Below are 21,935 nucleotides of genomic sequence, written 5' to 3'. Positions count from 1 at the left end.
CAGAGAAGCCTAGCCCCTCCCTCTCCCCGCCCACTTCCTCCAGCTTGTCCAGGTGAACACCAAGGCTTACCACAGCTTACCAGAGAATTTTTAAATGATAGAATTGGCCAACTTATAATATTCAGGAGCTGGAATGGGCTCCAGCCCAATTGCGACCCTGATAAGGATGTGCAGAAGAGAATGGATGGATGGCTAATATTCAGGCTTTACCCAGGCCAGATCCGTACTTACTCTTTTATGTTAGGCTAACTCTCTCCCAGCTCTGTCACATTTACTGTGCTGGAATAGGAGAGTATCAATCCTCCCTGGTAACACAAACAGATTTTAATGTACTGTATGTTTGATTAATTGCTTGATTAATCACGCAGTCATGTCTAAATATACTCATTATCTCAGCTCTCATTTACTTGTACAGACTGTTTTACAAGAGCATGTAACGTGGGACAGATGTGGGGGCCCAGAGGCTGCAGCATGTGGCTTTTTCACATTCCTGTCACTGACCATGGCTGTAAACTCACACAGGTTAAGAACAGCAGCAAATCTTCAGTTTGGCAGTTGCAGGACAGTTTTCCAGGGAAATGACAGGCTGGAGTCTGAGTGGAACGCTTTCTTTACTGCTTCAGTGCCAAGTTAACTGAAGTAATTGTTCTGACTGTCAAGGAGGGTGAGACTGTTTTCAAACAGAGTAACTGGGGGGAAATACGAGCAGCAAAGCACCCTGCCTTCACTCCTCCCTACCTTCAGCTGTAGCTCCCACGCAGAGACACAAGCAGAGGGAGAAGGTTCCTACATTAAAACAAGCTGCCCATTTCCCTTTTCCACATCTGTTTCTCATGCTGATGGCAGGATATAACCTGTAAAACAACAATGCTCAGTAATAGACACACTGAGGGGGAAGGTAATGGCTCTGAATCAGCAGATTCAGCTACTTGCCAGAGTTTTATCAACAAATGTGACCTCCTCTTTTAAAGGGTATGCTGTCATGGGAATGTAACAAGAGAAAGTAGGAGTGACTGATGGAGGTGGAGAAAGAGCAGTTGGACAGGAAGTGTAGAGAAAAAAAAGTAGTTTAAAAAATGAAAGGAAGATGCAGAAATACTTCGTAGATGAGCAGAGAAGACGATTAGAAAAGGAAAGAATTTGTGGAAAAATAAGAACATATGAAGGTGTGTCTGCTGGCGGACCGAATTCAGCTCCTTCAGCTCCTGGTGGAAATAATCACAGTCAGAAAAGACTGAGATGATGTGGACAGCAGCTGTCCTCCTGCTGCTTTTGCCTTCGCTTCTTTCCTATGCAGTATGTACCGCACTGCATGCTATGAATGTTTTTAACTTGTCATCTGTCTTATTGATCAATATCACTCCTCCATCAGGAGTTACAGCAGGAAGCTATAAATTATGACTTGTGAGGGAGCTCATTTAAAGGTGTTAAAGTGCTTCAAGAAATGCCCATATAATCACAGAGATTTAGAGGTTAGCCACAAATTCTTGTTTTTTTAAATTAGTTATATCATCTTTAAAATGATCATGTTATGAGTTTGTGTTTTAAATGAAAGAAAATAAGTATTTTTTAACAAAATATACAGGTAAAAGTATCTGTTATGCATATATATCCACATATTGTAAGTAGATTTTTTAATTTATTTTGCTGATGCAATAATGTGTAAGCAGCACGTTTCCAAAACGTTTTCTTAGGTGGAGTTTAACTCCTTATTAGAGCTGAGCAATCTTTCCAAGTAGGTTCAGTCACGTGAAACCTACTTGGTTTCAAAGGACTGTGCACAATTTCCATCCAAAATGTGCTGTAGTGGAACGATAAAGTGAAATACCTCAAAAGCCATATTTTACTGTCGGTTACAAATCTTTTTTCGGTTTATTGGAGTTACTCTCAGCCAAGTGCGATATTTGACCTACAGCACTGCTGATCCCACGATGAAAGTCTTTTTTTCCTTGTGGTGGTGGAGAAGTTAAAACACAACAGCTAATCAGGTTAAAACACTAACAGAGTGTCTACTTCCTGACTCAGGGGACTTGAGTCAGGAAGTAGACTACAAACTACATTTTCTGTAGTACATTTGAAATAAGAAACCATGTGATATATAAAAGGCAGAAAACAAACACAACGCTGACATTATTCAGTCTCTAATGAGCCACAGGAGTCATACTTTCCAGGCTAGTTACACATAAGTGCTGACTTATAGATTGAACTCTCTCATTGTCCTTTTCTCCTGATTTCCAGGACAAAGAGAACAGAGGTAATATAAACCAATCGGAATTAGACAATCGAGATTTCGCTGATGTTCCTGTCAAAGATCAGAGACCTCTTGGTGAAGTCAAAGGTCAGGACTCATGCACCATCCCGTGTGACATCACTGTCAAACTCCTGCGAGATGAGAAACAATCCATTTGTGGTAAAGCCTTTTCTGATTTGTTGTGCTGTTGTTAGCCCCATTACCTTCATGTGTTGTTCAGTGTGTGTACTTGTGTGTGTGTGTGTGTGTGTGTGTGTGTGTGTGTGTGTGTGTGTGTGTGTGTGTGTGTGTGTGTGTGTGTGTGTGTGTGTGTGTTCAGGTCAGCTGCAGCAGTCTTTGCTTGCGTTTGGACGCAGCAACAGAAAACTGATGAGGGATGTGATGGAGGCGCAACAGAGAGCTCTGGACATCCTAAGCAGTCAGGTTAAACATCTGTTAAACATCTGTTAAGTGTTTGTGATCGTCAGACTGGCTGAATGTATTTACAGTGATGTCATATTTCCAGGTCACAGAGTTGATGACCAAAGTGCAAACGCTCAGCTTGGAAGTTCAGAGAAGCAACACTGAGATGTACTCCATGAAACCTGTACAATCTCATGGTAACACACACACAAACACATACGATTGTGATTATAGAGCTTGAAAGACATAAACGCTAACTAGTAACACCCAGTGACATGGTGAATTATGAAAAGTACTGTACCTTTGGTGATTTAAGTTGTGAATCATTATTTAAGAAGCTACTGAAGTTCCTTCCCCTTCCTGTTTTTCTTCTAATAGGCTACCCCTTACAAACATAAGGTTTAAACAGTAGGTTCAATCCAGAGATCACCATATTAATGACATCCCCTGTTTAAACATCATATAGAGCCAAGAGCTGAGTTTAATGTGATCTATGTTTATAACAGCATATAAATAAAAGATAATGTGGATATAAACACTATGGCCTCCCTTTGAGGATATCTTTAAACCTGGTGCATAATTTTGTCCATTATTTAAAAATGAAATCACCAGTATATCAGTTTTAGAAAAAGGTTTAAATAGAATCAACAGAACAGCATTTTTTCAAAATCTGAGGTTCGTAAAAGTTTTTTTTTTCTGACCCACAAAGCCACACCAGAAGGTATTTAAACCTTTAGTACATCAGAAATCTTCAAAATCTGCAAATTTGGAGGTACATATTTTCCACTAGATGCTGAACTGCACCACTAACTTGTACAGTCTATCATAACTCAATAGTTTGTGCCTCATTTGAGTAACTAAACAGCTCTGACGGAGAAAAACAGAGAGAAAAACAGCTCTGACAAATATATAATGATTGTGCGGCGAAGGCAGAGAATAAATTGATGCCATTTATATTAAGCTCAGTGACTAATTATTACATGAAGTGCACAGTCCTTCAAGTCATTAGTGGCTATAAATCAAAAAAGTTGCTTCACCATAAATTTGATTAAATTACTCTCCTGGTGACCAAACAGAGTGTTTGTTGCATTGATTAGGACGAGACTGCAGCGACATCAAGGACAACCTCGTGTCAGTCGTCCCCAAGATCCCCAGTGGCATTTACATAGTCCACCCAGAGAACACTGACTCTTCATTTGAGGTACATGTATATAATTCATTCATTCACTCCTTCAGTGATTTATTCACTCTGTGGCCGACACTCAAAGCAAAGCTTGTCCTGCAGGTTTTCTGTGAGATGGACTATATGGGAGGCGGATGGACGGTGATGCAGAGGAGGAGTGACGGTTTAACTGACTTCAAAAGATCCTGGGATGGCTATGTCAATGGCTTTGGACACCTTGCAGGTTGTACATTATCAAAGAGATCCTCTTTGAGGTTGAACTGTTAAAAATAACATTAGATGGTGGTAAGCTAGATGCTCAAAATATACTTTATAGTATCAGCTAAAGAATGTTTTGGGAACCACTGACCAACATAATGTTCACTATCTGCTGGACCTGAGGTTGTGTGATTCGTAGGTTTCCATTGTGAGTGAATTCATTTGCCACAACAACCATAATTATCCATCACTTTAAGGCTTAATACAGTCTAAAGGTGTGCGTTACAGAGTATTTTACTTTTGGAATCGACTTTCTTGTTGATCCAGTCTAAAGCAGCCATTGGAGGAACTGCAGTCTAGGAGGAACTTTCATTTTTTATCAATGGTTTTTGCTTGAGCAGCACATAAAGTTGTGCTAGCATAACAACTAGCACAGAGGAAACGTTAGCAAAGCATGAAGAGGATAAGTTTTAATAGGCTGCTGCTGTATATATAGGACTATCGGTGTATGGATGGCAGGCTAGCATTTTGATTCTGTTCCCAGTATTTATACTAAGGTTAGCTAGCCATCACCTAGTGAGGTATCATAGCATTTCCTCATAGTTGTCACACCGTCTCATTTTTATCAGTCTACACATATTGAGAACTATACCTTTCACTTCACCACTAAATCTCTCGTCTTGTGTTTAGGAGAACACTGGTTGGGCTTGAGGAAGGTGTTTCACATAGTAAACCAGAAGGATACTCGATTCCAGCTTCACATTGCTCTAGTCTCCCATGACGATGTCACCTCTTATGCATCGTATGATGACTTCCGCCTTGACAGTGAAACGCAGTTCTTCAGCATACACCTGGGCAGATATGCAGGTAGTGCAGGTATGGCTTAATAAGTTAAACTTCACAAAACAAATGTTATTTTTTAAAAATTGCTAAAGTGCAAATTAAAACACCGGCGACCGGTCCACTTGGTTATTTTGTGTCTCCTGCATGTCTGCATGGATTTCTGCGTGCTCTGGTGCAGGTGATGCGTTTCGAGGCTACAACCAGGAACAGAACCAGGACACGGCACCGTTCAGTGCCTCAGATGTCGACAATGATGGCTGCAACCCTTTCTGCTCCATTGGCAATTGCACGGTGGAGAGCTGCAGCATTCACCACAACCACACGGGGTGGTGGTTCAATCAGTGCGGTCTGGCAAATCTCAACGGCTCTCCCGAAGACACAGAGCGAAACCAGGGGCAGAGGACGCACATCGTGTGGGACACCTGGAGACACAACGGAGTCCCCTACACCATCAAATCTGTCACCATGAAGATCAGGAGGATTGCAACCAATAATTGAGAGATGATGGGAAGAAATGGATCATTTCAATGCATGACTAAAAGCTTCATTAAAACAGAATATAGTTCTTCTGGATTACTATTTTCACTGTGACCAACATAAAATAAAATAAAATCAGCCAATTACTTATGGTGTTCTTCTTCTTTTACACTAATTGCAAACTCTGCTGCATTCCTGTCAGTTTCAACTGATCTTGGTTCAGCTAACATACACACCAAGGTAAGGGAGGAGAACTTAAACTGATCCAGTCCAGTAGGTGGTGCTGTGAATCTCAGCAAGGTGTACCGATTGAGACCTACATCACATGCAGTTTATTAGTATTGACCAGATTATTTCTGTCACTATTGCAGCAGAAATAATCCGCAACCATGAAATCCAAGCCTGATTAGGAAAAACCCTGCAAAGGTCTGATCAAACAGAAACTAAATGCGACCTCCCCAAATAAATACGTTAGCAAGCCAGAGGACCTCTGTTGCTTCAGACACCCAGAGTACCCTCCCTGCTCCACAATCAAATCACTGGATTAGAGAGAAAAGGTTACCGAGGCTACAGCTGAAAACTGGGGCTTCTTCTTCCCCGAGGTCACATTCACACTGACGTGTGAAACTGAATCAGCCCCCTGATTCATCTCAGTATAACCACCGTGTTGAAACAGTCTGCAGAAACCTCGTGGTTTCACCCCTTCAGGTGCATCACATGATAGTCATTGATTAAAAGCAATCAAGTTTGGTAATCCTGTAAGACAGTAACGACCAACAGTAGCTCATACCTGTCTCAAGGTCGTGGTGTTAAAGACTTCTTGTTTCAGTAAATCTTTTACCAAATGATGATTCAATCAGGAAAGTTTCATGCGCATCAGAACTTTTGAGCGCTCCAAGAATCAGACGCTGTTATTATCGTCTCTCCGGATGAGCACTAGACACTTTGCAGCTGTAATGAAAACCGCAGCCTCTTGAGCACGCTGGCAGGACCTCAGACTGTTTAGTTTCGCCAGAAAATCACAGAAACTGGTGTATTCTAATCTCGCAGGTGTCCAACAAACCAGCGGTGATACTGATTTCTTATTATTCACACATTAGAGAAAGAAAACACAGAATAAAAAACAAACTCGGGAGAGTCTGGAGTGTGTCTAAGTTTTACCTGTTACATAAAAAATAAGGAGAAGTAGAAGTAAAGAAGAGTGAGAAAATGGTGGGATTGGGTGAAGGAAGGAGCTGCAGGTTCAGGTTGGTTTATTGGACAAAGAACAGATGCACAGGCTGCAGAACAGCTGCTTCCACACAGGAAACAATTTGGTCTGGGCCTTTGTGTGCGTGTGTGTTTTTCTTGTTCTTCCTCCCCTCCTTCTTCAGAGTTCAGCCCAACAAAACATGAACTATGAGCGAAATATCTTGAACTCAGGTGGCTTCATCATTTCAAGTGACGTCTTTAAAGTATACGGCTTTGGTAACTCTACTCCAGTTAGCTGCAGCATTGTGGGGCTTACATGTACGGTGTCCTGTTGGTGCCAAAGTTTGTCTGTGTGTGTGTGATATGTGTGTGTTTGTGCTTGTGTGTTTTAGCGTCAGTGATTCAGGTGATAACACTGAAGGAGCGCCTGCTCTATGTGTGGTCTGGTATGCCTACATATCACCGCAGTTAATCAATACGCACACCCACACATGAGGAGGACACACAAAGGACTGTCCAGGTACTTGTCCACTCAGTGCCCCTCAGTAAGAGTGTGTATGTTTAGGCTGACAGTGTTTACATCCAGATCTCAGGTCTGTTCTGTTCAGACGAGCAAATCTTAACAAAAACCCACAATGGTGACATTTGTCAGACTTTACCCCCATTGCCCTGACTATTCTCCCACTGAAATGTGACGCCCCTACGCCACGACACATCCAAACTGGCTAATCTTCAGCAATCAGGTCCTTAAAAGGCAATTCTCTCTGCCACAATTGTGCATTGGAGATCCTGCTTTATCAGGCTGATTTCACGCTGAGACTTTTTACAGACTGTAAGGGGTTTTTTCATGTGAAATTCAGCTTGAAAGCAGACAAAAAGTGCTCTCAGCTGACATAGGTAGCAACAAAACAAATAAAAGAATTATGGGACAATAAAGCAGAAGATGATCACAATATTGCTGCAAAGAGCTACTAAAAGCTGGACAGTTGTAAACACATGAACACATGTGATTGGGTACAGAGTTTTCCCACACTGGACCAGGATCAGCTGAGAGTGGGAGCACACAGGAAGCAAAGTCTACAGGGAATTTAAACCCTGAGGAATCTCATCTGCTGTTCATCAGCCATCAGTCACTTCTGCACGCATGTACACACACACTAAAACTCTCAACACGTACTCTAAACAATGCAGTTTAAAATAGCATCTTACGAGTCAAAAATACAACTATTGGTAAGACACTATATCATGAGAATATTTCATTTCTTTACTCCTATTATTTTTGTAACAAATCCACCTTTATTGCCACGACTAATACTGAGTAATATCAAAGAAAGAGATGAAGGACTTGGTGAAACCGCTGAGACAAATATGAACCTACATCTGTAGTAACTCTGAGCCTGTTCAGTCGCAACCCTGAGCTTCCTCCCACATCTGTAAAGTTCAATGCGTCACGTAAGGAAAAGTGTTGTGGGACCCAGAAGGATGCATTCTTTCTCAAGAACACAGAAAAAACCAGAGGGGGAGGGCGACAGAGAGACGGAGAGAGAGAGACGTGCCACAGACACTTGATTAGTCTTTCACATGAAACGGGAGCGCAGCCTCTGCTGTCTATCACCTCCAGGATGAACCACAGACCGCTTGCAGTTCATCATGCCAGCCGGACTGCAGGTTACAGCGACAGCCCCAGAGCCAGGAGCCGTGATAACCTGCTCATGTACGATGATTTTGGAGAGGAAACGTGTTGCTCCGGACGATGCCTTGGGTAAGTCTGCCAGAGGTGTAGCAGGCATATATGCTCATCCTCTGCATCTTTTTGTTAAAATCATGGATAAGACTGACAGATTTTAAAAAGTTTGAAGGAGAAGATAAAACGTATTTGGACGCCTGATGGTAATTTTCACTAAATATTGCAAGCACAATGTTCTTCAGTTTGCATTCTTTAACTTGGAACCAGCAAAACAGCCACAGGTGCTCATTGGGTTTAACTCTAGGTGAGCGCTCTGGGATGGAGGGAGGGAGACTGATGTACATTAGAGAGTGTACTTCAGAACCCATGATCCATTAGTAAACGTAATTTAACTTGTGAGTAACATAATGCTTATAATGTAAACCATTTTTTTTGCATTTCCTGCCTCGTTATTTACATTAGCCTCAGTGCTCAGTGCTACAGGATTTCTCAACCTCTTCTTATGCTCCTCTCGTCACACACTGATGCCTGCTTGGGAATCTTTTTGGTCGTTCTGATGCACTGAGTACTTCATTTTTATGTGCAAACCTTGTAAGCCATCATGGCATAAACAACAAACCTCATATGATGTAGCAGAACAGAATGTTAGATAATGCATCTTAAAAGAATATTAAGAAAGAAATACAGAACCAGGAAAATGTTGTAACTTGATACTATTTCATCTGTTCTCTAGGTAAAAGTTAACTTACATCTACTAATTGCAGATTATGGTAGGCAAGTATATGAATGAGGTTAACTGTGATTCAGTGCTCTCTCACGGGTGTGTGGGTCTCTCTCTCATTACTTGTGTGGATAGCACACCTGCACCGTTCTGGTTGAGAACTACATTGTGTGTAAATTCATGTGTGGACCATACACCGAGTGTTTTTTGTGTTTCTGGCAGCCACAGTAACTCTGAGCGACAGCTTATGGCTCGTCTCACTGCTGCTAAACGACGCCAGGCTCTCCGTGGACCTGCCTACATGTTCTCAGCTCCCTCAGTCAGCCTGTCAGAGGTTGAGCAGCGTTTCCTGGAAGCAGCTGAATACGGGAACATACCAGAGGTGCGGCGTATGCTGCTGCATGTACCCAACTTGAACGTCAACGCTGTTGACTACATGGGCCAAAATGCACTGCAGCTGGCAGTGGCCAACGAACATCTGGAGGTGACAGAGCTGCTGCTGGGGAGGGCAGACTTGGCCAGAGTGGGCGACGCTCTCCTTTTAGCCATCAGTAAGATCTGATTATTTATGTATGGCCAAAAACACATAATATGGCAAAATCTCTATATCACTCAAAAGTTCCAAAGATGTCAGACACAACACATTGCTTGACTGGATGGAACCACAGTTATGTAACCGTTTATCCGTTAATCTGTGTCCTTACATAGCTGTGTCTCTTTATGAGTCTAGTGACATTGCTTAATAATAATGATTAATTGCCTCAGTACTGTTAACCCCTCTGTACCACAGCCTCTGAGTCAAGTTTCTCATACATCCTGCAGCCAATCAGCCGCCTGCAAAAATGTTACCACAGTTGCATTGGCATTTTTCTGCTCAAACGGGCCAGACTTGGACCATTTCTGGTGAAATACTTTGTGTTTAGTTTGAGGAGATTGTTGATGACTACGTTTTTACATTTTACTTATTTCTTTATATTTTGCTAGGACAATGGGAATGTAGTGTATAAAGCAAAAAGAGTGCAATTCTAACAAACTTCAAAATCAATGTTTGGTATCACCACCTTTATTCTTTAACATAGTTTCAGCTCTTGTAGCTTCATTCTCTGGTCTGTTGAAGGAAATTCAAAGTTTTACTTTGGATGTTGGCTGCCTTCTGTTCTCGTCAAGATCTCATACTGCTTAAATAATGCTGATGTCCGAGCTCTGGGGAGGCCAGTCCATCACTGATAGTATGCAAGTGTGTGTTTTTCTATACAGGTATGCTTTTACTAATCATTGGCAGTGTGTTTGGGATGACTGTCATGCTGAATAATGAAGCCACTGACAATCAGATGCTTTTCAGATGGTATTGCACGACGGATCAAAATTAAAAAGTTTACTTTTCTGTGTTCGTAATTTCATTGGTTTTAACAACATCTTCAACACCACTGTCTATGATGCCTGAAACCTTTAAAGACTCTCCACCAACTTACTGTTGTACGTCTCTGCTGACCTCCTTCATACATAATAATGATGATTTGAACCAGAATGTTCATATTTGGATTCAGTGCTCAATATGACCTGTTGCTAGAGATTTTCAGTCCACTTATTGGGAAATTTGGCAAACCTCAGTTTTCCTGTTTTCCTTCTTTAAGAAGGTCTTCTTGACAGCCACCCTTCCAATGAGGCCAGTGAACAGTAAATGGATCAGCTGAAGGTTCAGATGCGTCTCTCAGGTCTGGACTAAAAATGAGGGGAAAAGAAGCCAATGCCTAAAGAAAAACCTTTGAAAGGCCCTGAGAAATCCTGGAGAACTACTGCCCAAGACGACTAAACTTTGGCTTTTGCAAAATCCTGTCTAGCTAAGTTGCTAACATGCTAATTTAGCACGAGTACAAAAGACTAGACTTTTAGCCTCTTCTGTTAGCAGTTACAAGATTTAAAAGATTGTTGCTTTAAAAAAGACAATATTAAAGGTTGGTTCCATTGTTCAGGAAGGCTGAGGATGTATGTTTTCTTCTTTAGTAAGTCATCATTTAAAAAAAAAAAAAAATACAGGCGATGTAGTATTGAAAAACTGTGACCAACCTGAGTAGATAGCCTATATCAGGGGTTCTCCAAGTATGGCCTGTGGGATAACGGCGGTCCTTATCAAAATCTATTATGCACTGCAGGCATTGGAAGGAAAATATACATTTAATTTCTCCACAGTTTATGTTTTAAGGTAGTAAAATATGAGTTCAAAGGACCATTTTCTTTCAAGTTGAGCTATTCTGTTTGAGCCATTATGGCATGCTAACAAATGATTAGGAAATTTAACAACTACTTCAGTAATGGTTAAAAATACTTTAAACCAGCCCCCCCAAAAAACTGCAATAATGATCACAAACTCCAGCAAACTACCAAATGCTATGTAAGCTAACATTTTAGAGTTATCGTTAAGATTCAGCAATTTTAGCAACAGCAGTGTAAATGAAGTTGTACCACCAACAAGTTTGCTCCGTTTTTGTTTTAGGTAAAGGTTATGTTCGCATCACAGAGACTTTACTGGGCCACCCTTCATTTAGAGACGCCCGTCGTCTAACAGCAAGCCCCGTTCAGGCAGACATGTTGGATGACTTCTATGCTTATGATGAGGACGGGACAAGGTATGTGTGAGGAAGAGGTGTTTCATTACTTACATTTGTATATTTGTTTAAGGTAATAGCGGACACTTTATTAGGCACATTTGCATTTCAGGAAAACATTTGGAACATGCATAAACATGAAACTTTTTTAGATATGTATTGAGTATTTATTAAACACCTCAATGGTTTGTGTGATTCTGTCTTTCAGACACTTGAGCAGCTACTCAGTTTATGGTGGGCAGATGCTGTAAGATAAAGAGACAGTATTAGCCACAAATGTATCCAGTTATTGTGTGGTTAAGAGAAGTGTGGGTAGTGTATTTATGCGATAATCATGAACATGGGTGCTGATGGAAAGAAGGAAGTGGGGTGGGGGATGAGCATGTTATGAGCAAGGTGTGGCTTATCAGCAGCAGCAGACTCTTTCTTTTGCTATTGCTGCTTCATAAAGCTGTTGTGTGAAGTTTGCAAATTAAAGCTTCAATAAATAAAATAGCAAAACTTGTGTTTTATAAAAACAAGTTCCTGACATGCAGATCTCTCCTTAATATTTGGTTTCAAGGCTCGTTTTTGCTTTCATCATGCAGCTACATGCAGCTTTTTTTTTTCCACTGGCAACTAAGTTTGTTTGCATTAAAGAAACTAAGTTTAGAAGTCCTGGCAGATGGATTTAGCAGCAAATCATTTTCCTGTTTACAGTCTTTGTGCTAAGCTAAGCTAGTTCTGGCAGTAGCTTCATATGTGCTGATTGGAGATATTATATCTAATCTATCTCTGAACAAGAAAGCAGTTAAATATGTTCCACAACTGTCATAGTCTCATACGAGTCAACAACAAGAAGCTGACAATAGGGGGGTAGTGAGGTATAAATGGAAATGTCCATGCTTGGTGACGCAATGTAACTATGATGGATGCACTGACTGCTCCAGCTGCTGCTATTTTATTTTTTTTTTTGCTTTTTTGCAGTTAGTTTGCAGAAAAGTTCATTAAATAAATTCATAACATTCATAAAAATGTTGAAACTTAAACCTCGTTTGCAGAAACGAAGCTAAGGCGAATGCTGATACTGCGTACTATCTGCATGTTTCTCTGTGTGTAAATTCCTGCAGGTTTTCTCATGACGTGACTCCAGTGATACTGGCTGCACACTGTCAGGAATATGAAATTGTTTACACCCTGCTAAGTAAAGGGGCTCGCATCGATCCGCCTCATGACTACTTCTGTGGCTGTGACTCGTGCAACTACCAGCAGAAGTTTGACTCCTTCAGCCACTCCCGATCGAGGATCAATGCCTACAGAGGACTCGCCAGTCCTGCTTACCTCTCCTTGTCTAATGAGGATCCAGTGCTGGCAGCACTGGAGCTCAGCAATGAACTGGCCATGCTAGCTAATATTGAGAAAGAATTTAAGGTACAAATACAACGACAAGAACAAAAATGCAAACACAAGTCCGGCAGAACTAATGTGCACTGTCTGTTATCACTGCTGTACACATACCCTAAAACATACCCATGAACATTTTATAAACCTTAAGAGAAGAACAGACGAGGGTCTAGATCCTGTGGTCACTGTTCAGATTTTTGGTTTGACACATAAACAACAGCTGTAATTATTGCTGGGCTCAGAGTACCAAAGTATGCTGTGGGTACTGTACAATAAATAAACAACAGGATGCCTGAGCAGAGATGTCCAAATACAGCCTACACATTTTTTTCTTGATGTTCATGCTGTGAAAAGTATTTGCCCCCTTCCCGATTTCTTATTCGTTTCCATATTTGTCACACTTGGAAGAACACAAAGGCTTGCTAACATTGCCAAGACTTTTGGGAAATATTCTGTGGGCTGATGAGACAGAAGTTGAACTTTTTAGAAGCTTTGTATCCTGTTACATGTGGCATAAAACTAGCAAAGCATTCCATAACGAAAACATGACAACAGCCAAACACGGTGGTGGTGATGTAGTGTGATGGTCAGAGGCTGCTTTGCTGCTTCAAGACCTGGATGACTTGCTGTTGACTTGATATATTCATGAATTCTGCTCTCTAACAGGAAATCCTGAAGGAGAATGTCCATTCATTCCCTGAAGCTCAAGAGCACTCAGGTTAAGCAGCAATGACATGGAGTGGCCTAGTCAAAGTCTGGTCTCAGACTTTGACTTTGACTAGACGGAGATGCTTTGACATCACCGTAAACAGACTGTTCAGGCTCAAACACCCTCCAATGTGACTGAATGACAACAATACTGCATGGAAGAGTAGGCTAAAAATTCCTCCACAGCGTTGTGAAAGACTCACTGTCAGCTTTCAGAAATGCATGATTGCTGTTTTTGCTACTAGAAATAGCACAAACAGTTATTAGGTTTAGGGGCAAGTGTGGATAGCTTTTTGCTCTCAATAAATGAAAACATCATTTAAAAACTACCTTTTGCATTTACTTGCATCTTACTAGCATCTTACCAAATCATCTCAAATGTTTCACTCCTGATGCACATTTCCTCCATCATGTTTCTAGAATGACTACTCCCGCCTTTCGAGCCAGTGCAAGGATTACGTGGTGGGCCTTCTGGACCTGTGTCGCAGCACGGAGGAAGTTGAGGCCATATTAAATGGAGAAACTGACTCGGACGATAGCTATGATGTACCAGGTCGCCCCTCCCTCACACGGCTCAAATTAGCCATCAAATACGAGCTCAAAAAGGTCAGTGTGTTCTCAAACAGGCAATGACACAGCAGCAGGATAAAACATGGGTTTTCTGAGCAAGTTAGAAGTATTGCAAACATTTATCTGTGCTATGGGAGCAGCATAACCCATTTAGATTGATATCCTACTAAAAACTGTCATTGTCATTCCAGTTGTGGACGACATAGAGCCAAACTGATATGTTGGCCGATAACAGCTATTTGCCGATATATCAGTATTGGCAAATAATTTCCATTTTTAGGTTGATAAATGAAAACTAAAGAAGAGAACGAAGAAACATCGCTCAACTGTGTTGCGAAGGTTATTACATAAGTTTTCCACTAGAAGGTGCTCTGCAGCTCCCGTGTTGGAAAAGTATTCAGAACAACCAGCTGATCTGAGCAGAGTTGGGCAGAGTGTAAACGAGTCATGTGACAATAAAACAAGTTTATTTTTAAACTGCTTTGTTATACTATCTTAGTAAAAAGTAACTACACATAACACATTTTGGGGAATTTTTTCTTCTAGTGTGCCTGAAAGAAAAAAAAAAAAAAAATCGGCTAATATATCAGATTTTTAAATCACCAAATATCAGTAATGGTGTCTGTCTAAAAAATTCTATATGAGTTGGACTGTCCGTAACATTACTGCATGAGGGTAACAAACTTTTAAAATCAGACAAATATCCAAAGGTGAGAAAAACAACAACAACAACAACAGCTATGGATGCTGGGAAACAATGCCTAATTTTAAGATCAATTAAAAAAAAATAGAAATGAAAAATGGAATTTATAGTGTGAAACATCAAAATGCTGTCGACAAGTGTTTTTAATATAAAGATATTTGTAGCACTTAGTCACGTTGAGCTGAGTCTGAACTCATCTGTCTTCATTTCTAATTGCAGCTGTCTGATGTAATCGTTTTAGAAGCCAATTTGTGTGGTTTAAATCATTAATCAGTTTGTAAAATGCCAGAAAATTACTCTTCATAAATCGATTAAATGTTCAGATCAATAAAAACAAAAATAAATCTGCTCTAGTTTCAGCTCTCAGGTGTAATGGATTTCTGCTTTTCTCTGTTTCAAATAAATAAAAATAGAATCACACTTTAAGGATTCTACCTTAAGCTTCCAGTAGCCTTTATGTCACGGTCCGGGGCAGCGGCCGTGTGAAGAGTGGAAAGGAGGACTCAAATGCAGCACTTACTCAGATGTAAAGGCGATTTATTGACAATATCAAACATAAAGTGGAGATGGCAAAACAGAACTAAGGATGAACTAAACTGGGTGAAACTACACAAAGGAGTGGCAAACCTGAACATGAAGGGAGAACAGCAGGGAGAGCACGCAGGGGATTTCACAGGGTATGAACACAGACGACGCGACGAGGAGCAGAGGAAATCACACACTATAAATACACAAAGAGACACTGGGAAATCACACACAGGTGGAGGAAACAGCTGGACCTGATTAACCTGACGAGACAGGGGAACACTAACACCAGGGACCAACAGAGGGAGCACAAACCCAGAACCCAGTGTCTAAAATCCCAAACACAAACCATCCCAAAACAGCCATGAATAATAATGAAAGTAATAACAATAAAGAACATAAACATAAAGTCACTGAGTCATGGTCGCAGGACCATGACACTTTATTTTCCCGTTTCCTTCTCCTTAACTCTTCTGTCCTACTTCTTTCATCTGTGCCTTTCAGTTTGTGGCTCATCCTAACTGCCAGCAGCAGCTGCTGAGTATCTGGTATGAGAACCTGCCTGGCCTGAGACAACAAACCACTGCCATCAAACTGCTGGTGGTGCTGGCGGTGGCTATAGGACTGCCTGGACTGGCTGTGGCTTACTGGATTGCCCCATGCACCAGAGTAAGTAATATTTACATCCATAAAGATCATTCACAGTACAAGCTTTCCTCTCACCCTTCCGTTATTCCATCTCTCATTCTCAGGTGGGAAAAGTGATGCGTAGCCCCTTCATGAAGTTTGTGGCTCATGCCTCATCCTTTACAATTTTCCTGGGTCTTCTCATCCTGAATGCTGCTGACCGCTTTGCAGGCACCACCCTGCTGCCAAACATGACACACCATCAGCTCCCGGGCAGCTCTGACCCTCTGCTGCTCTACCGCATGACTACAACACCCTTCACTTGGATGGAGATCCTTATCATCTCATGGGTCATAGGTGAGCATAAGATGATGATAGATAATAAAAAAGGAAACAATTAAAAAAACAACTGAACATCTGCCGAATCATGTCATTTGTGTTCTTGTGCTCCTGCTGCAGGTATGATTTGGGCAGAGGTAAAGGAGATCTGGAGTCAAGGACCAGGGGAGTACCTGGTTGAGCCGTGGAACTTCTTGGATTTTGGGATGCTCGCCATCTTCCTGGCTTCCTTTAGCTGCCGCTTCTCTGCGCTGAGACATGCTAACTTAGCACAGACCTCTGTGTATGCAAAATACACAACGCTGATTAATGTCACACTGCCTAAGGAGATACGCTACTTCACTATGGGTGAGCAGTTTCACATTTTCACACATCGCATGAACTAATTCAAATATCATGATGTGCTTGATTTATACAGCAGCAAAGACTCCTTTCTAACAGGAAGAAACCTCTAGCAGAGAGGGGTAGCCATGCGCCATGACCGATTGGGGGTGAGGGGAGAGTCTTTACAGGACAATCTGTGTTATAGTAGAGCCTTTACTTTACAATATTAAGCACCTTGAAGTGACTGTTGTTGTAATTTGGCACTGTATACATAAGATTGAATTGAAACAGAACAAAAGACACATGTTTCCTTCCTGCTGGGAGACACTGCCATGAGGTGATGTGATTGGCTGGAAACAACTTTTAGGCAGGTTGCAAGCATCAAAGTAACATCGGCAGAAATGCCAGAACCCAAGGTTTCAGAGCTGAAGATTGATTTATAAGGAAAAGATTCACTTCACTTGTTCATGGCTTTAATGTTGTGTCTGTTGTAGCTGTCAGTCTATAGATGTAAAAAGTAAAAAGTATCACTGTCGCCCTAGATTTTCCTGTGCTTATTGGCAAATTAACTTTTGTTTTTTCCTTCTCTTTAAAGAGAACAAGATGAAATTAAGCCGCGTGGCTAACACATCCTTTGTTAAATAGCCTTTTTAGTGCCCGGCTTGTGCTCATTTATCAAAATAATCTTCAGTGTGCCTTAAAACAATAATTGCAAGCTTTAATCAAAGGTGATTTTCTGACTTACGCTTGTGTTCTTTTGTAGCTCGTATCGAGTGGGTGGCGTCAGATCCCCAGTTGGTATCAGAGGGCCTGTACGCGGTCGCAGTGGTGCTGAGCTTCTCTCGGATTGCTTATATCCTCCCGGCCAACGAAAGCTTCGGTCCCCTGCAAATCTCTTTGGGAAGGACAGTAAAGGACATTTTTAAGTTCATGGTCATTTTCATCTTGGTCTTTCTGGCGTTCATGATCGGCATGTTCAACCTGTACTCTTATTACCTGGGTGCAAAACAAAATGATGCCTTCACAACGTAAGTCAATACCAGTGAACATCTGAATTTGTTTTTTTATCTATTTATTTTTTTTCATCAACTTGCACAGACGAATTCATCATGAAACTTGATTCAATTCTTGATCAACAATGGATTACCAATCCAAACCAAGGATATCACCACAAGGGTTCACAGATATTTTATATCCTGATCCTTTCTAACTATTCTTATCCAAGATCTGAGAGCTGTTTCTTTGGTAGACCCACTCATTTTGTGGTTATTACAGTTAAAAGAAGCCCCAACATTTTTGTGGCTTGTCACCATTTAAAACCAAGCCCTTGGGACCCTTATCACTGGTTGTGGTTATAGTGTGGGCAAAACTTATCATCAGTGCACCCAGGAGGGATTTGATCTCCCTACAGCTGAAGAAGTTTTGAGTCCAGAAAAAGTTAAAGTATCTTGGATTTCAAAACAAAGAGCAAAATTATGTGGCAGCAATGAAAAGAATCTTGCATTTATCTTGGGACCCATTAGCACAAATAGTTACAGCTAAACCTTTACACAGTCATAATAGAGTATTATAAAAATATGACATGTTGCCTCAAAATCAGATTCATTGTGCCAAATAAATTCATGCTAAACTTGCATGTTTGTGCAATAATGTCAACACTATTCTGAATTATTCTGTAATTTTAACTCCAAAAAACATTTTGTCCTTCTGTTGATTTACTAAAAGAGTATCTCTGACGTTGATGGTGTACGGCTGGTTTGAATTCAAAAATAACTTCCCTCTGTTCTCCCTCTGTCCCTTTATTCGTCTGTGCATCCGTCCAGCCTGGAGGAGAGCTTCAAGACATTGTTCTGGGCTATATTTGGACTGTCTGAGGTCAGATCCGTAGTGATCAACAACGGACACAAATTCATCGAGAACACTGGTTACGTCCTGTACGGAGTTTACAATGTTACCATGGTGATAGTGCTGCTCAACATGCTCATTGCCATGATTAATAGTTCCTTCCAGGAGATTGAGGTAGGTCATTAAGACGGTAAATCATTCTGTGCCCCAGATGCATGCTTGAAAATATGAAGCATGGGCTGAAAAAGCAGCCCCACATGTAGCGCACGTTGAACTGGTACTTATATAGCACTAACTCTAACAAAGATTCACTACAAGGTTCATTCACCCAAGCACACACACATTCATAAAGAGAAATAATGTCATTTAAATTAAGATATAAAGGGAAGCAAATTACTTTAATTTATTTGTGTCACAGAATGTGAATACAACTAAATTAAATCAGGGCCTTTTCCTTTACCCAGCAATTATGCCTGTATAGACCCACCTGTGGGTAAAGTGTCCTGCTGTGTGGACTTGGTAAACCCCCACTTATCCCATCTGAGCCCCAATTAGGTGAGCCCACACAGGGTTGACAGCAGTGTTGGCCTTGGAGTCTCTATAAGAGTTTTCTGTAAGCCGCTGTGGGTTGCCCACAGAAAACCTACGTGAGCCCCATGTAGGCTAGCCCATGAGGGGCCCATAGCAGTTTTATCCCTTTGCCCTCCCAAGAAGTAATTCTGTGGGTGCTCCACAGTGGATGCATCTAATGTAGTGCCCATAGTAATTTTTTCCTTTTGGATTCCTGTGAGGATTTTCATATAGTGAGCTTACCCATAGAAAACCCTCACTAAAACACCTATGGGTTAGCCCATTAAGGCCCCACATTAGTTTTACCCCCTGGGCTAACCCATAGGTGTTTTCTGTGGGTAACCCATAGTGAATTTACCCTGCTCACTGCTTACTCAGGTCCACACTTCACCCATACCTACCCACTGTGTGCCCATGCGGGTATGTTTGCTGACACATTGTTTATAAAAAGGCGAGCCTATATAGGGAAACGTGATTATTGTGGAGAAGACGAAACTGTTGAACATATTTTATTACTTTGTCAGAGGTAGTATTAACCTGAGTTAGGATTTGAGTTTTCCTTCTTTTTTTTCTTTGAGGGCAAGTGGCTCCATAGTAATTGACATGTTTGCTTAACAAGCAAGAGATCCTTGGTTTTAACTTTGGGAGGAGACATAAATGTATTTGGAGTTGTGTGAGGAAGGACTGTTGTTAGAATCTGCTATGTCAATATGTGGAGACCCCTTGTGAATAAAGGAGTGGCTGGTCCACACTTCATACCAACTGGTGGTTGTAATGCACCACAGGCTTTTCCCCCTTCTGTACTGTCAAACATGTATATTTCCCTTCCCTGATACATTTCCCCGTTTTCGTCGTGATTTTTAATTTTTTTTAGGATGATGCTGACGTCGAGTGGAAGTTTGCTCGTGCAAAACTTTGGTTCTCCTACTTTGAGGAGGGAAGGACACTCCCTGTGCCCTTCAACCTAGTCCCCAGCCCAAAATCTATGCTCGGACTGGCCACAGGCATCAAGTCCTTGCTCCTGCAGTTAGTTGAAGGACACAGCAAAGAGAAAAATGAGACACAACTCAACCAGGTACCACACAGTATGGCGATTAATTCCCTAATATATCCAATGTTTATCCTTACGCAGCTTGAAAGGTAACATGATAGTTCAGCGTTAGTGGCAGAGCCTTAGCACCTCCCAGTGGTATTACTGCCACACCACAGAAATGTCACAATTCTGTTCAGCTAATTTGAGCTCAATTTTCCAGCTTGGAGTAAGCAAAAACTCAGGATATGGTGCTTCTACCAGCCGAACCAGATATCAGGCACGTGTTTGTGTATTTCACTGTTTTAAAACATAATTTTATTACTTGTTTTAATGTGTTATTTTTGCACAGAACATTTTATTCATAATTCGAACCCCTTTCCCTTTACTGGTTACAGAAGATCATGAAGCGGCTAATAAAGCGGTACATCATCAAAGCACAAGCAGACAGAGAGAGCGATGAGATCACTGAAGGTAAAATAATAAAGAGCACCATTTGTCCTCCCATGCTGGCATCAACATTTTCTTTGATAGCTTTGCATCTATTTTTTTTTTTAATCCAGGAGAGCTGAAAGAAATCAAGCAGGACATTTCCAGTTTGCGATATGAGCTGCTAGAAGAAAAAGCACAAAACCTGGAGACGCTCGATGGGCTGCTGAAGAGGCTGGGAGAGATCAGTACGCCTTCATCATAGCAATGTCTGTCATAAGTGAAGAGCGCAAAGATTAAGTGCCTATTCACTGTCAAAAGATGCTGTATACATAGTGACACAACATTACTAACGATAAATGACAATGCACGTATGTGAATATAAACATTAAATATAAAAGGTCAAATGTATGTGACCGACAGTGTGATACACATTTTTTTGTAAAGTACAGACTCAATTTAAATATTCTATACTTATCTGCACACACACACACACACACACACACACACACACACACACACACACACACACACACACGGAGTACTGTCCAAAACTCACTACCTATCATTTCTTCATATTTTGCTTCCAGGTGGTCAGACCTTATTGTAATTTTTAAGCTGGTCTTAATCAATAGTTCTCCAGCTTTCTGAAGCTCTTTCAAAGTTTTTCATTTCATTTCACTAATTTTTCAGTCCAGTCCTTGTACCTGACCATTTTCATGCCATTTAACCCTGATCTATGAGTTATAAATCTAATTCAACATAGCAAAGAATACATTTAAATTGTACATTTAGGCATTTTGTTAGTAGCAGTCAATTGTTTTCCTTAATCAAATCTACAAAAAAAGCCAACAATAACACAGTTTGACAGGCATGAAATGGTACTTTTGCACCAACAATGTGATTCCTAAAAGATATATTCGTAAAAAAAACTGGGATATCTTGGCATGGTGTGCAGTATATCCTCAAAATCTCCAATGGGCAGGAAACCGGACAGGTGAGGGTCAAAAGAAGAAGTGGCAGATCTATAAATTATCGACAGCACAAATGAAAAATAAAATCAGCAAAGACCTGACAGGACCTGAGTGATGCATCTGGCCTTTCAGTCAATCTATTACTGTTCAATGAAGTAGAGGAAAATGGTCTCAGTGTAAGGGTGGCTGTCAAGAAGCCATTCTTAAGGAAGGGAAATAAGGGAGAAAAGGCTGAGGTATGCCAAGTTGCACAAGAACTGAACGGAAAATCAGCGGGAACAGGTCTTATGAAGTGATGAATTCAAATTGGAAGTTTTTGATTCACTATGTTTGAGGATATCAGGAGAGG

The 21,935-nt window shown here is 41.0% G+C and overlaps 2 protein-coding genes across 3 annotated transcripts; both read left to right on the top strand.

Moving 5' to 3' along the window:
* The first annotated feature begins 923 nt into the window (after positions 1-923).
* On the top strand, positions 924-5,490 carry angptl5 (angiopoietin-like 5). Of its 2 annotated transcripts, none has more exons than XM_080866035.1 (8): positions 924-1,296; positions 2,239-2,410; positions 2,571-2,674; positions 2,757-2,850; positions 3,751-3,854; positions 3,939-4,059; positions 4,725-4,901; positions 5,056-5,490. In XM_080866035.1, the coding sequence occupies exons 1-8, from the start codon at positions 1,240-1,242 to the stop codon at positions 5,373-5,375; spliced, it is 1,149 nt and encodes a 382-aa protein (XP_080722161.1). In that variant the 5' UTR covers positions 924-1,239; the 3' UTR covers positions 5,376-5,490. The 2 variants fall into 2 exon arrangements, with proteins under 2 accessions (XP_080722161.1, XP_080722160.1); XM_080866034.1 differs by having other exon boundaries at positions 929-1,296; positions 4,725-4,910.
* Positions 5,491-8,110: 2,620 nt separating this feature from the next.
* Positions 8,111-21,930, top strand: trpc6a (transient receptor potential cation channel, subfamily C, member 6a). Its single transcript, XM_080866608.1, has 14 exons — positions 8,111-8,307; positions 9,176-9,504; positions 11,448-11,580; positions 12,669-12,969; positions 14,071-14,256; positions 15,953-16,117; positions 16,201-16,432; positions 16,535-16,762; positions 17,502-17,766; positions 18,562-18,757; positions 20,028-20,228; positions 20,407-20,463; positions 20,582-20,657; positions 20,747-21,930. Exons 1-14 carry the CDS (start codon positions 8,168-8,170, stop codon positions 20,875-20,877), a joined length of 2,640 nt encoding a protein of 879 aa, XP_080722734.1. The 5' UTR covers positions 8,111-8,167; the 3' UTR covers positions 20,878-21,930.
* The last annotated feature ends 5 nt before the right edge of the window (positions 21,931-21,935 follow it).

This window comes from Rhamphochromis sp. 'chilingali' (assembly GCF_963969265.1).
Source record: "Rhamphochromis sp. 'chilingali' genome assembly, chromosome: 19".
Taxonomy (NCBI): Eukaryota; Metazoa; Chordata; class Actinopteri; order Cichliformes; family Cichlidae; genus Rhamphochromis; species Rhamphochromis sp. 'chilingali'.
Note: the sequence above shows the minus strand (reverse complement) of the source record. Positions and strands in the feature narration are given on the sequence as shown.

Bases quoted from the DNA above. Each gene is read 5' to 3' on its own strand.
- angptl5 (XM_080866034.1), top strand. From the start codon at position 1,240: ATGATGTGGACAGCAGCTGTCCTCCTGCTGCTTTTGCCTTCGCTTCTT. The intron at 1,297-2,238 runs GTATGTACCGCA...CCTGATTTCCAG, and splicing joins CTTCGCTTCTTTCCTATGCA to GACAAAGAGAACAGAGGTAA. The intron at 2,851-3,750 runs GTAACACACACA...TGCATTGATTAG, and splicing joins GAAACCTGTACAATCTCATG to GACGAGACTGCAGCGACATC.
- trpc6a (XM_080866608.1), top strand. From the start codon at position 8,168: ATGAACCACAGACCGCTTGCAGTTCATCATGCCAGCCGGACTGCAGGT. The intron at 16,433-16,534 runs GTGAGCATAAGA...CTCCTGCTGCAG, and splicing joins TATCATCTCATGGGTCATAG to GTATGATTTGGGCAGAGGTA. The intron at 16,763-17,501 runs GTGAGCAGTTTC...GTTCTTTTGTAG, and splicing joins GATACGCTACTTCACTATGG to CTCGTATCGAGTGGGTGGCG.